The sequence below is a fragment of the Primulina huaijiensis genome, chromosome 14 (assembly GCF_012295235.1).
Source record: "Primulina huaijiensis isolate GDHJ02 chromosome 14, ASM1229523v2, whole genome shotgun sequence".
NCBI classification, from domain to species: domain Eukaryota; kingdom Viridiplantae; phylum Streptophyta; class Magnoliopsida; order Lamiales; family Gesneriaceae; genus Primulina; species Primulina huaijiensis.
Genome location: NC_133319.1, coordinates 19,122,636 through 19,136,826, shown reverse-complemented (window position 1 = coordinate 19,136,826; position 14,191 = coordinate 19,122,636). Strand labels below are relative to the sequence as shown.

The 14,191-nt window shown below is 32.9% G+C and overlaps 1 protein-coding gene across 1 annotated transcript; it reads left to right on the top strand.

Moving 5' to 3' along the window:
- Positions 1 to 9,398: 9,398 nt before the first annotated feature.
- On the top strand, positions 9,399 to 13,220 carry LOC140956615 (nucleobase-ascorbate transporter 4). The gene is made up of 14 exons (XM_073413426.1): positions 9,399 to 9,617; positions 10,176 to 10,273; positions 10,367 to 10,546; positions 10,635 to 10,735; positions 10,851 to 10,926; positions 11,086 to 11,145; positions 11,313 to 11,497; positions 11,580 to 11,676; positions 11,845 to 11,931; positions 12,033 to 12,091; positions 12,180 to 12,271; positions 12,350 to 12,427; positions 12,645 to 12,805; positions 12,895 to 13,220. Exons 1-14 carry the CDS (start codon positions 9,518 to 9,520, stop codon positions 13,111 to 13,113), a joined length of 1,593 nt encoding a protein of 530 aa, XP_073269527.1. The 5' UTR covers positions 9,399 to 9,517; the 3' UTR covers positions 13,114 to 13,220.
- The last annotated feature ends 971 nt before the right edge of the window (positions 13,221 to 14,191 follow it).

The window sequence follows — 14,191 nt, the reverse complement described above, 5'->3', positions numbered from 1 at the left end:
CTGATGAATTGGTCTTTAGATTGACTGATCCTGAAATCTTGTTTGTCGATATAAATCAGTCAACTAATAATAGTGCGAAAATAGACTGAAATATAGATTGAATACTCAGCATAGAATATTGTGAAAACTGAATAAGTAATCAACTAGAACACACGAATTTTATGGATGTTCGGAGTCTTCAAATGCTCCTACGTCTCTCCTTCTATCTCAAGGATATGTTTTTCACTAAAAGCCTTTGATGTATACAATAGATTGTAATAATTCACTTCAGTTGGACTTATACACTGCCAAACTGAAACTCTTAGTTTTTCAAATTCCTTACAACAGAAAACTGATTTGCACTTAACAAGTAGTCTGACTGCTACTAATTAATACAAAGAAAATAAGAGCGTAGGTGTGCGATTTGTAGATTTAGAAAATGCTTGAAGAGAGTATCGCAACTGATCGATGATCGTCAATAGTGTGTTCAGTATGTTCACCAACCTTCTTCAACTGAGTTGATCAGCTATATATATAGTCTCCGATCCCAACAATAGTATTGAATGCATTTAATGATAAATATGTGTTGAATCGTCATTTAGTTTAAGTTGTTGACTTTATCTGAAAGTGGTATGAAATATCAAACTGTTCTGCTCTCTTACATCTGTTCTGCTTGTGTACGAACTGTCGGTCTGTCGGCTGATACTACAACTGATGTCGTGGCTAACCGATCAGAAGTCAACTGATCAGCGGATCAGTTCAGTTGGACATTTTTAGTTCAAACTAATGTCCTTTTAGTTTGAGATACTTTAGTTGATGAAGATTCTTCCAGTTCTGTTAATCGTGGTCTTCGGTTTTAAATATCGATTTGTTAACTGAACTTTTACGACATTGGATTTAAATCTTTTCAGTTATGATTTGTCTGATCAATTTGGTTCTTCAGTTCTCTTGCAAATATATTTGTCAAATTCTGAAATTTCTAATATTCTAACAAAGGAGAGCAAGATACAATGAAAAATTCGAAGTGTTCGAAAAAAGAACGGCTCTACATTGAAAATATATAAGGTCTGTGAGACAAACATGTTAGTCCAAGTGTTTGAATGTTTGTGATTGTTTTTTGAAATTTGAAAAGCCAGAGAATGACTGTTGGTGGTTCAAATTTATCCCCGTGAAATTAAATACATAATAAAAGGTAGATAATAATTTAATATGCATTAAAATATTTAAAGAAACTTTATAATATTTAAAAATCAGACCATTCAAAATATTGATATTATTTATGAGAGAGATAAATAGCCAGAGCTTATGGTTCGGTCAAACTTTCCATAAACTCTAGCTGGAGCAGCTTAAGTTATGGTGTAGTCTCCTTTGCACAAACTCGAGACGGAGCAGCTTGAGTTTTGTACCAATTTAATAAATTAATTCACCAGCTCGACTTTTATTTCCTCTAAACTTGTGCATTTGATTTAAATTTATTAAGCTGAGAATATTTCAAAAAATAAGAGAACTTACCGTCTGATAATGGCTTAGTGAAGATATCAGTAGCTTGTCATTCTGTTGATATGTAATCTAGCCGAATATCAATCTTCATCACATGATCTCAGATAAAATGATGTCTGATTTCAATACGTTTTATTTGAGAGTGCATTAATGGGTTGTATGTGGTTGATATTGCACAGGTATTATCACAGAATATTGTAGATTCAACGGCTTGAATTTCATAGTCTCTCAATTGTTGTTGAATTAGAGTGTTTGTGCATAGCAGCTTCCAGCGGCTAGATATTCAGCTTCAGCTGTTGATGTGACAATTGTTGTTTGATTCTTACTGAAACATGATATCAATCTATTTCCAAGAAATTGACATGATCCACTGATTTTTTCCTATTAATTAATCTTACAACCTGCATAATCTGCATCTGAGTAACTGGTTAGATTGAAGCTAGAGTCACCCAAGACCCATACCAGGAGTAACCTTTAAATGTGTTTAGCTGCAATGTAATGAGATAATTTAGGATTTTCTTGGAATCTTGCACAAAGACATGATTTTTGGCCGGCTAGCGGTTAATTATATAGCAATGACCTAATTAAACATCTATACATGGTTGTATCAACTGAAGTTCCCCTTTCATCTTTGTATAGCTTAATTGATGAGCTCATTGGGAGATGATATAGCAGCACAATTCTCCATCCTAGACATTTTTAGTACTTCCTTGGCATATTTGGGTAGATGAGATCATATTTATGTGGGCACTACCCTCACTTCATTTCAACGGGTAAGATCTTGTCACACATACAATTTCAAAAAAAAAAATGGATCATATATATGCATGGGCAAATCTTGACTATCCATCCTATCATGGGGGCAATGTCCACATGGGTAGGATGAAATAAACCGTATATTTGGCATGCTTAATGAAAGTTCCAGCGTCTAGCTGTTTGACTTGTAATCTAAGGAATAAAGTTAATTCTCATATCATACTCATTTCAAACTTATCATGTATTACCTTTGAAAATTTCTCACAAAACTAGGGGTTAGTGGAACCAAATATTATATTATCAACATATATTTGTACAAACAATTAATGATCACCCTTTGTGAATCTAAATAAAGTTGTATCTATGGTTCCAACAAAAAAGTCGTGATCAATTATGAACTTGAACAATGTGTCATACCAAGCTCAAGGACCTGGATTCAATCATGCAATGCTTTATCAAGTTTTAATACACAATCATGATAAACATAATAAATGAATCCAGCAGTTTAGGAGTTTGTTCAACATAAACTCTTTCATTTAGTAGTCCATTAATAAATGTTGATTTAACATTAATTTGATATACTTTGAATTCCTTAAATACATCAAATGCGAGAAATATTTTAATTGTCTCAAGTCTAGCTACAAGAGCAAATGATTCATCAAATTCAATACCTTCTTTATGTCTAAACCATTGGGCATATAGTTTGTCCTTTTTTTTTTTTACAACTATCCCACCTTCACCTAATTTGTTTTTAAACTCACCTCTAGTTCCAATGATGTGTTGATTAGAAGGTCTAAGAACTAAATGTCAAACTTTGTTTTTCTTGAACTAATTTTGTTCATCTTGCATAATATCCATCCAGCTAGAATCTGCTATTGTTTCATTTATTTTCTTAGGTTCAATATGAGATATGAATGCATCATACAATAATTCATCAATCATTTGCTTTCTAATTCTAAGAGGAGCGATCGATTATTGATGACGAGCTCGAGTGGATGATTCTTATTCTACCGGAGGCTAGGTCCAAAGGGATTGAAACTTGATATTGGGTAGTTTGATTCTGATTTGAGCTTGCAAAAACATCTCCTTGTGGTAAATCTGGCTAGTATTTGTCCAACGGCTCGACTTTAGTAACAGCTTGATTTTCCTCAATAATTAATGGATATAGTTTGTCCGTGATCAACTCCAATCGTTTTTCTTAAATTTATCTCATCTTTACTGCTATCATTGATATTAGTATACTCTAATCTATCATTTAATTCACGCAAATTAAAATTATTAGTTGGCCTTAATACTTATTAGTTGCTGACATCTCTTTCTCAACCAGCTAGACACAACTCGCCACAAGAAAATGGTTTTTCAAAGAATTGAAGGAGCCGGCTGGACTAGTGAACTGTTATATGTTCACTTGGATGATCTTTTAACAAATAAAACAGATTAATGAACTGAAGCGCATAAATATAATGATGTGTAAAGTAAATAACACAAAATATATGAAAGTTTGAAGACAAAATCATTTTACCTTTTTCCACTCAATGAAAAAATTTACTAGAAGAATTTAGTTTTATAAAAAACACATTCCAGTTAAGACTTATTCATTGTTAAACTGAAACTCCTAGTACACTTATCAGCAACAAATATAAGCGAGTTGTCTTTATAACTCTAAGTTCAGACAACATAACACAACTCTCTGACAAATAAATTGAACAACTTATATTAAATTGTATTGTTAAATTCCTTGACCTTTGTTTGTAAATTGTTATTGGTTTTTTTTAATGATGTAGGAACTCGCAGCTGTTACCTTCGATGCACACTTGGTGTAATTGGTTTATTTGTACGGATAGATTATGTACAATCTTACTTATGTTTAAAGATAATCGAAATATTTAAATTGAACAAGTCTCAAAGTGTAGAATGGATAATCCAATCCAAATCTGATTGAAAACCTTAATTTGCTTGGTCTAGTTTGATTGATTATTAATAATTTATATTAGTATTTTTCACACACGTTAGTATGTACAAAACAGTGAATACAATATAAATATATATGTTTATTTTTATATTCTAAATTAAATTTAAAAATTATTATTAAAAAAATATTGGAATGAAATAAAATAAAATTATAAATGATGGATTAGTTTAAATAAATTTAAATATACTTATTAATTTTACTCCTTTAAAATAGAATCGGAAGTTTATAACAATGAGAATATTTTAGATAAAGTGTGAAAGATTTCAGCTTTCATACGAAAATCAATGACTTTAAGGTGTCATTCTTCATTCACAAAAACTCTCGTGAGACGGTCTCACGGATCAATTTCGTGAGACGGATCTTCTATTTGGATCATCCATGAAAAATATTACTTTTTATGCTAAAAGTATAACTTTTTATTATGAATATCGTTAGTGTTGACCCATCTCACAAATAAAGATCCGTGAGACCGTCTCACAAGAGACCTACTCTTTTTTATTAAAAGTAACTAGCGGCAGCATATATACATAAATAATTATATATAGGTGTGTTGTGAGTAGGGAAGATAATTGGGGTTCGGGTTGGGTTTGACCAAACTTGATACCTAACACGCCTCATTGGACAAGCCCATGCCCCCCTCTTATGAACTCGGCGTGTCTAATCCGGGTTGGACTCGTGAATCTATCAAATTTATTTTTTTATATATTTTTTTCAAATACAAATTTTAAAAATTAATTAATCATTAAATTTATTTTCAAAATTTATATTAATAATATTTAGTAAAAAAAATATTATCACAAAGTTAAAATCTATCAATTTTGATTAAATTAAAAATTAATTATCAATTTTGATTCAATTAATAATTAACTATAAATATGTATAATTATTTGTTCTAAAAAACTTGTGTGAGACGGTCTCACGGGTCGTATTTTGTGTCACGCCCCCGAGACGGGGTTGGTCGACACCGGCGTTGCTCTCAAATTTACATTCGAAAACAACAAGCCTCAGAAGTATAAAATTCAGAAATCAGTCTTTTATTCATAATACTGAATATTCAATGTCTGATACAAAGTCAAATGACTAATGTTTTACCGCGGAAATGTAAAACCAAATACACAATGTCTTAACAGATGCAGCGGAAATAAAACATAAATCAGAACTGATAAACAACGGTCTTCTTCACCAGCCTCAGAATTTAATCTGCTCTTCTTCTAACTTTTCTTCCTCGTTCTTATCTGAAATGGGTTTGGTGGGTGAGTGATATGGTTGTCACTCAGTAAGCGGGGGTGGGAATAACTCCCAGTTTTCAAAACCATTTTTAACAGAAACAGTAATACAATATTATACAGAAAACTCTTATTTCAGAACAAGAATCAGTATTCAGGAATCAGTATTCAGAACAGAAATCAGAAATTTAACAAGCACTGAGCACGTTTGTGAATTTCATGGCTAAACTGATATCAGTCCCCTATATGTTCTCTCCTCTAAGGGATGAGGCCGGTAATCAGTAATCAGAATTCAGTAATGTTCAGAATATATATTCCTACCATTATTTCACTATGTTTCAGTGCTTCAAAAATCAGATATCAGAAATCAAACATACAGAAACTTTGCTTTAAAACAGAAATTATCAAACTGATTTCAAGATATTTATACATAAGCCCACTTACAGTAATTTGATAGAAAGTGTTTCGGTTGAAGTCTGGAATTAGCTTGCTCTAGCTACTGGATTCTACTGCTCGAGAATAGGCACTCTCTTAGCTCGAAAATTCAAGTGATAACTCAAGATTTGTGTAGCAACAATTTCAGAGATTGAGGGTGATATTTATATGCCAAATTCTTACTGTTGGACTCTCTATTAATGGTCATAATCTGTCATGATGTGTCATTAACAGTCTTTATTCCATGTTAAATGCTTCAGTTACAAATTCTAATCTGAATCAGTAGCTTATCTGCTGGAATCTCGCTACTGAACTTCTTCTGCTGCTGGATTCTGTCTGCTGGATTCTATCTGCTGGATTTTGTCTGCTGGAAAAATACCAGCTTCTGAAAATTAGTTGCTGCTGGATTTATTAGCTTCTGCTGAAATGCTAACTACTGCTGGAATTTCAGGTTCTCACATTTTGTGAGACAGATATCTTATTTAGGTCATCCATGAAAAAATATTACTTTTTATGCTAAAAGTATTATTTTTTATTGTGAATATCGATAGGGTTGACCCGTCTCACAGATAAAGATCCGTGAGACCGTCTCACAAGAGACCTACTCTTACTTGTTTTCATGTTAGATATATTTATTTCAATCTTAAAATATTATAAAATAAAATTATGATTAAAATATTTATTATTAAATATCAGAAAAATTATAATTATATTAATTATAATATATACTTACATATATATGTACGGGTCGGATTCAGTTAAACTTGGGACCGACTTGGAACCCGATTAGGCGGGTTTATTAATGGGTCGGGTTTTGATCCGGCCAATTGTCATCCTTAAGTGTGAGCAAAATTTTGGTTTAATCGAACAAACCCACCCAACTAAATTAATTCAAAAATTCTGTTTTATTAATTATGAATTTTTTTTTAAAAAAAATAGATATTTCAGTTTTGGATTTCAAATTTTGGTTAACAGAGTAAACCGAATTATGTTTTAGTTAGGGCCTAAAATAATAAAATTTGTTTAGCTTTTACCTTTATATTTTAGTAGCATGACCTAAATTTGAAAATGAAACTGTATATGTTCTCATGTCCAAGAAATATTATATTCTATGTAATTAAAAAAACAGATAAAAAAATCTTGAAAAACGTAAAATAATTTATTTAAGAAAAATGGTTTTTATCGGTTCAGTTTCAATAGTGAATTAGTTCCATTGGTCATAAAAAAATTTTGGTCCATACGATTTATTGTTCACTCCTAATACCACGTGTCAGGATCTGACATGTCTTATATTCAAAATATTTTAGCCAATCGAGCCGGCCTTAATAGCTATTAATTATTAATGTATATTTTTTGAACGGCTAAACTTGTTGGACCGATAAGTTGTTACATAAGTGGGGAAACGGTCAGTCAAGTCTAGTGATATTAGTGTATTAAAAAATGAATAATGGCAAATGTGGCTCAAAGCAAATAACACACCAAGTTTATAGATGTTCAGATATTAACAACTCATACGTCACTCATTTTTTCATTCAGAAATGAATACAATATAAGACTTTGATTATTATAACCACTTGCACAAACCAACTTGACTTAGGACTTATCTCTTGCCTGATCGAAACTACTCAATACCATTAGAAGACTTGATTTATATGACTAATTGCATAAAATCACTTCGATTTATGTATTATCCCTTGCCTAATCGAAATTCCTAACAACTACCAAAAGACTTTGATCTGTACGACTCCTTTAATAACCCAATCCGATCCAATTTAGAACTTATTTACTGCCTAATTGTAACTTCTAGCCACAATTCTGTCCGTTAAATGGTTCAGACAGTTTTACTAATTAATTTAGTGACTATTGAAGTCCTAATCCAAAAACAAGATCTTCAATGCTCTAAACTTTGAACGGCTAGAGTTTTAATGATAGTAAATACTGGGCTGAACCTGAAACGGTTTGATGTTATTTTTGTTATCGGGTATTCAAACTTATTACTGTGTTTGTCATGAAATGGAGTAACTGGATAGCATTAACAAAATATTTTTTGGGAAATTGTAATGTTAGTTATGTATATTTGTTTTTTTGCAATCTTTTTATTTTTGTTATCAAATTTCTGTTTCAATCATATATTTTTTTTAAATTTTTGACAAATTTAGTCATTTTTCATTATGAGTGTTGATGTGCAATATACACGTCAATACTACATCACCGTCACATCAGAAGCACGTGAACTAAAATTATCAAAAACAAAAAAAAACACAAAGATATTAGACTAGATTGAAATTTGATAACATTGATAATAAAAATCGCAAAAATAATATATACAAGACCAAAAATATATTTTTCCCTTTTTTAATCAACTCATATCATTAACATTACGAAAAATTGTTTCAACTAGTAAAAGCCATGATAGCATGCCTGAATATATATTGGCATATAAAATTAAATATCCAAATTTACATTTTTCTGACCTAAAATTTTGGTCACAGAATACATGATTTACATATTATGTAATGGCTTGCACCCATCAGTCTCCATGAGATTTAACATTCTTTCTTTTATAACAATGTAATGTGATGTAATTTAATTAATTTAATTGCTCTTTATTGCACTGACAAATATAATTAAACAATATTAAAGTAGCATTTAAAATGAGGAACGGCAACATTAACAAGAAAATTCTAAAAAAAAAAATCTTTTTAAAATAATATATAATATAACTAGTTTTATGCTGGTTGGTCAACTCCATTTTTGACTACTTACATTGTCTTTCTCAGCCCAAACATATTCTAAAATCTAAAGGTTTTTTTATCCCAAAAAAAAAATCTAAAGGTTTTGAATTTTTAAATTTTCTCAAATTCAAAGTTTCTCTTTATTTTAAAATTTTATAATGTATTATATATACATTGTTCATTAAATTTAAACGTTTATTTAATTTTAACCCACCATGACTATATAAAGTCATTAAAAAAAAGGAAAAACTAATTTCTAACAATTTTTTAAAAATTTTATTTTAAAGAAATTATGTGTTTATATACAATTTAATTTTTTCTTAAAAATATTTCCATGGAAGAAAATCCTTGGTTGGTACGTTAGGTTTCCGGTTCAGGGAAATATAAGTAACGTATAATTGTTACTCATCTTTTTTTTTTTTAAATAACAATTCTCAACTTCCTTGCCTAACTTTATCCTCCAGATTGGGATTATTTCTTTCGGACAAATAATATATTGTACTATTTCAAAATAGCTTTGATCTATGCCATGCAATATTTCCACGATATAAAACGTGTATTTTTAAATTATCTAAGAAGTGCGAAAAAGAATTATTACATTTATTTTAAGCAGTTTTAAAACGGGTTTTTTTAAAATTCTTAATTTTGCTGTAATCTTTAAATTTTTACACGAAAATTATTTAAAAATAATATGAATAATTTGTGCAGATGATTATTAATCTATTGTTAATGAATGGAAAATTGATGGTCTTACACACGAAGTTCTAACATATATCTACGTAGAAGTACACTAGTTAACAAAAACATTACTATAAATGGAGAAGGGGGCTCTGTTTTAGCTCCCAGTCTTGCAAATTTCATGCTTGGATTGAATGAATTTTTTGGTAGGAAACAGAAGTGCAAGATAACAGACGATGGCGGTGGCGGCAAAGGTGGTGGATGAATTCGTGCCTCATCCGGTGAAAGAACAGCTCCCCGGTGTAGATTACTGCATTAACAGCAACCCTTCATGGGGTCGGTAAATCTCTTCGCTTCGCGTACTTTGATTTAAAAAATTTTCTTGAGCTCCCTCTCAGACGAATTTGTGTAATGGTTTGTCTAGAAATTGATTGACGAACACTTTAAATTTTAAGTGAGATGGTAACGGCACCAATGCTTTGTTTATTCTACCATTTGGGAAAATTATTGCAACCAACAATCTTTCTGTCAATAATTGAATTTATTCCAATCAATGGGAATTGAACACGTGATCTTGGTTCTTATATCAATTGTAGAACTGAACTCTTACCAAAAGCTATAACTTACAGTAACGATAGGATTTAAATCTTTTAAACCGTACAGCAACTCAAACACCATGTTTCGATTGTTACTATTGCACCCAACACATGTTCATTCGACGCGTTATTGTTTGTTTATCTTTCCCAGGATGTCATGAAACCCTGTGAATTTAACTTGGTTGGTCCAATATTTTTATCAAGATCATAGATGATCATAACTGTTGATCTTTTTCTACCATTTGCCAATATTTAAGTATTAATGTTCTGCTTAATTTTAGCTACTAATCTGATGCAGGGGAAGCCATTGTTCTGGGATTTCAGCATTACTTAGTAATGCTGGGGACTACTGTCATTACCTCTACCATCATTGTTCCTTTCATGGGTGGTGGAAATGTAAAATTTACTTCAGAACCATCATTTTGATATCCGGCGATTCTCAATCGTTTAGACTTATTTAGACTTAAAACGAAAACACTTCTTTTATAGGTCGAAAAAGCGCAATTGATACAAACTTCGCTGTTTGTTTCTGGTATCAATACACTGTTGCAGACCTGGTTCGGCAGCCGGTTGCCAGTAGTGATAGGCAGCTCGTTTAGATTCATCATCCCATCTCTTTACGTTGCGTTCGCACAAAGATATTACATATTTTATCTTACTCCTTATCTGGTTAGCTTGCAACATCTCCTTACTCCTATATAACGAAATTTATGCTCTTCTTGTTAACGTGAAAAATTTTATCCTATTGTTGATTAAGAGGTTTTTAAGAACGATAAGGGCCATTCAAGGAGCGGTTATGGTTTCATCCGTGCTGCCTATCTTGCTTGGTTTTCTGGGAGTTTGGAGAATAGTTGTGAGGTAGGCGATTTTAAGTTGTGATATTCTTCGTCAATTTAAAGCAAAATCTTGTTTCGTTCCTAGTTGGTATCGTTTATCGATTTTGTAGCTCAACATACCTAGTCTAACATTGTAGATTCTTGAGTCCACTTTCTGCTGTGCCTCTAGTAGCTCTTGTTGGACTTGGGCTCTATGAACAAGGATTCCCTCTGGTACGAATTTATACGAATGATATTAATATCGTGTTTATATTTATAATCGATTTCGGTTATCAGTATACTGTCTACCCAAAATGCTGTATTCACTGCACGGAAATGGAGATTTAAGTTGCAACTCAATTCACTTATTCATCTTTCTTGTTATGCTTATAGCTTGCACAATGTGTGGAGATTGGGCTTCCAGAGCTGATTCTTCTTATTCTTTTTTCTCAAGTGAGTATATTTTTCCTAGATACTTTATATCAAAGATTAAGTCTGGTAGACGCCTTTATCTCAAGATTCACTAGCTTTACCTACTTCTTGTATTGCATTAATGCTTTGGTGACAAAACAATTCTTCAAGATGTTTATGACCTCCTGCCGCTCATGATTTTGTGGCAGTATGTACATGGATTCTGGAGCAGTAAACGTTCCATTTTTGATCGCTATGCTGTCCTAATATCGGTAGGAATAGTGTGGGCATATGCAGCTCTTTTGACTGTTGCTGGTGCATACAAAAATCGGCCCCTGAACACTCAGTTAAGTTGTCGAGTTGATCGATCCGGACTCGTGGGAGGAGCCTCGTGGTACGTGTTTAAGAGAACAAGTTACTCGAAAACTAGGTGTCGGATTCGTGTGATTATTTTACTGCTCAAAAAATACATGCAGGATCAGCATTCCATATCCTGTTCAATGGGGTCAACCCAGTCTGCATGTTGGGGAGGCTCTCGTTACACTAGCAGCAGCTTTTGTCGCTCTTGTTGAGGTTCAAGTCGATTAATCCCAAATTTCCCACACAACAAAAAGTTTTCTTGATCAATGAAATTTTTTTAATTTCCCTTTAAAGCGCACACTTGAATCTTGTTCTCCCACATTTCGAGTACATAAAATTAAGCTCTGTTGTTTAAACTGCTATAATTTTTCATTTTGGCAGTCGACTGGGGCGTTTATCGCTGCATCAAGATATGGGAGTGCTACACATGTACCAGCTTCAGTTATGAGCCGAGGCGTCGGCTGGCTGGTGGGAGGAGACCTCATTATGCATCACTATATATTTATCTGTGTTCATTTTTCTCGAATATATTGTTTTGACTCTTACTTTCCTCGGATCCTGAAACACAGGGAATCGGCATTTTCTTGGATGGTTTATTCGGTACAGGAACTGGATCTACCGTATCAGTGTAAATATATCTTATACCCTGCTCGATAAAACAAGTAACTAATATTTTCATTCTTGACACTTGGTCTACTTTTTCATCATCTGTTTAGTGAAAACGTCGGCTTGTTGGCTCTAACACGAACTGGAAGCCGAAGAGTGATCCAAATATCAGCAGTTTTCATGTTGTTTTTTGCGGTATTAGGTTCGTTACTTGGCACACATTTCATATTCTCGTCAAAGAATGATTATGTTACTTTAGATTCATCAATTCAATGTACAGGCAAGTTTGGAGCAATTGTTGCTTCCATTCCGTTGCCAATCGTGGGAGCTCTCTATTGCGTCCTATTCGCCCTTATGTGTATGTACTGTATTACTCTGTTCTTACCATTTCTCCACGAATCTAAATATTCGTCATATGGTTCGAACGACTTTCTGATCATGTCCATTTTGTTATATCCCTTCTGTTTAACGTCTTATATCACACGAATCGAGTATCAATCACGCGTCACTTGGCCCAAACGACATCCTAACTACGTACATTTTTTATGTATGTGTGTACATCATCCCACATGCAGCTTCTGCAAGTCTAGGCTTGCTACAATACTGCAACCTCAATAGCTTCAGAACAAAGTTCATCATAGGTTTCTCGATCTTCATGGGACTTTCTGTTCCGAGGTACTTCAGTGACCATGTGATCACATCAGGTCGTGGCCCGGTCCACACCCACTCCACTTGGGTACGTACTACGAAAAATCATCAAATTCTTCAAGAACTCAAGCTTTGTTTTAGCCCAAGAAATGACATGTAAATCACAATGTGCTGCAGTTTAACAAAATGGTGCTAGTAATCTTTACGTCCCCAGCCACGGTGGCTGGAATCGTCGCTCTATTTTTAGACCTAACGCTTGGACGGAGACTTAGCTCGACTCGAAGTGACAGTGGGAGGCATTGGTGGGCTAAGTTCAAGTACTTTGATAGAGATCCAAGAAGTGCTGAGTTTTACTCTCTTCCTGGTGGCCTTTCCAAGTATTTTCCGTCGCTTTAAACCAGTGGAAGAACCGTCGAGTCAATCTATACACACTGTTAGTCAAATATATTGATTATTGTGTATTACATCTTATAATCCTAAAGAACAAAAGTGAATGATGCTTACACTATGGAATTGAGAGACGTATATAAAAAGACCAATACCAGTCAATCCCAAATACCAACAAAAACTAATATTGTATTAGATAATAGATCAAGCATTTAATTTTTTTAAAAAAAATTATGAACATACTATGTGGCTTTAATCCGAGCCGTACTTGTGTTACATGAGGCCTGAGGCGATTCTCGAAAAATAGGCCCAAGGAAAGCTGAAAATCGAACCTAAATCACTCCAAATTCGGAAGGTCAACTGTGGAAGCTGTTGTAACTGGCCGGAAGCCAAACAAAACTAGTGACGGCCGATTTTTCGGTTGTGCCAAAATTTCACAAAATTGATATGAAAAGATAGCTCTCATCGTGAGATTTTCAAATCCATGCTCGGTTTGAAATTTTGGCCAGCATCGGTGGAGATATCGTCAGTCAAAGTAGTGACGGTTTCATCGTAAAGTTTTGAGAAATACTTTAATATGGTGTCAATACGTCAAGAGCTTTCCGAAAATATGGTTGCTTTTAATTTTTGACACCGGTATGACGATAAAGCCAATCAAATGTGCCAAAAATGATTGAAACCAGTGGAAGAACAGTCGAGTCAATCTATAAAACTGTTCGAGTCAATCTAGCAATAAATGTGAATCTAAATCTTTTATATTGTTCTGGTGACCTTTCCAAGTATTTTCCATCACTTTAAACAAGTGGAAGAACAGTCGAGTCAATCTATAAAACTATTCGTCAAATATATTGATTCTTGTATAGTTAAGGAACGACATTTGGATCACATTGTTATCATTTGAAATTTTTTAAAAATCTTAAACTATTATTACAACTTATAATCATACAAAACAAAGTGAATGATGCTTACACTATATGGAATTGAGAGACATGTATATAAAAAGCACCAAGACCAGTCAATCCCAAATACCAACAAAAATTATTAGATAACGGATCAAGCATTTAATGTTTTAAATAAAATTATGACA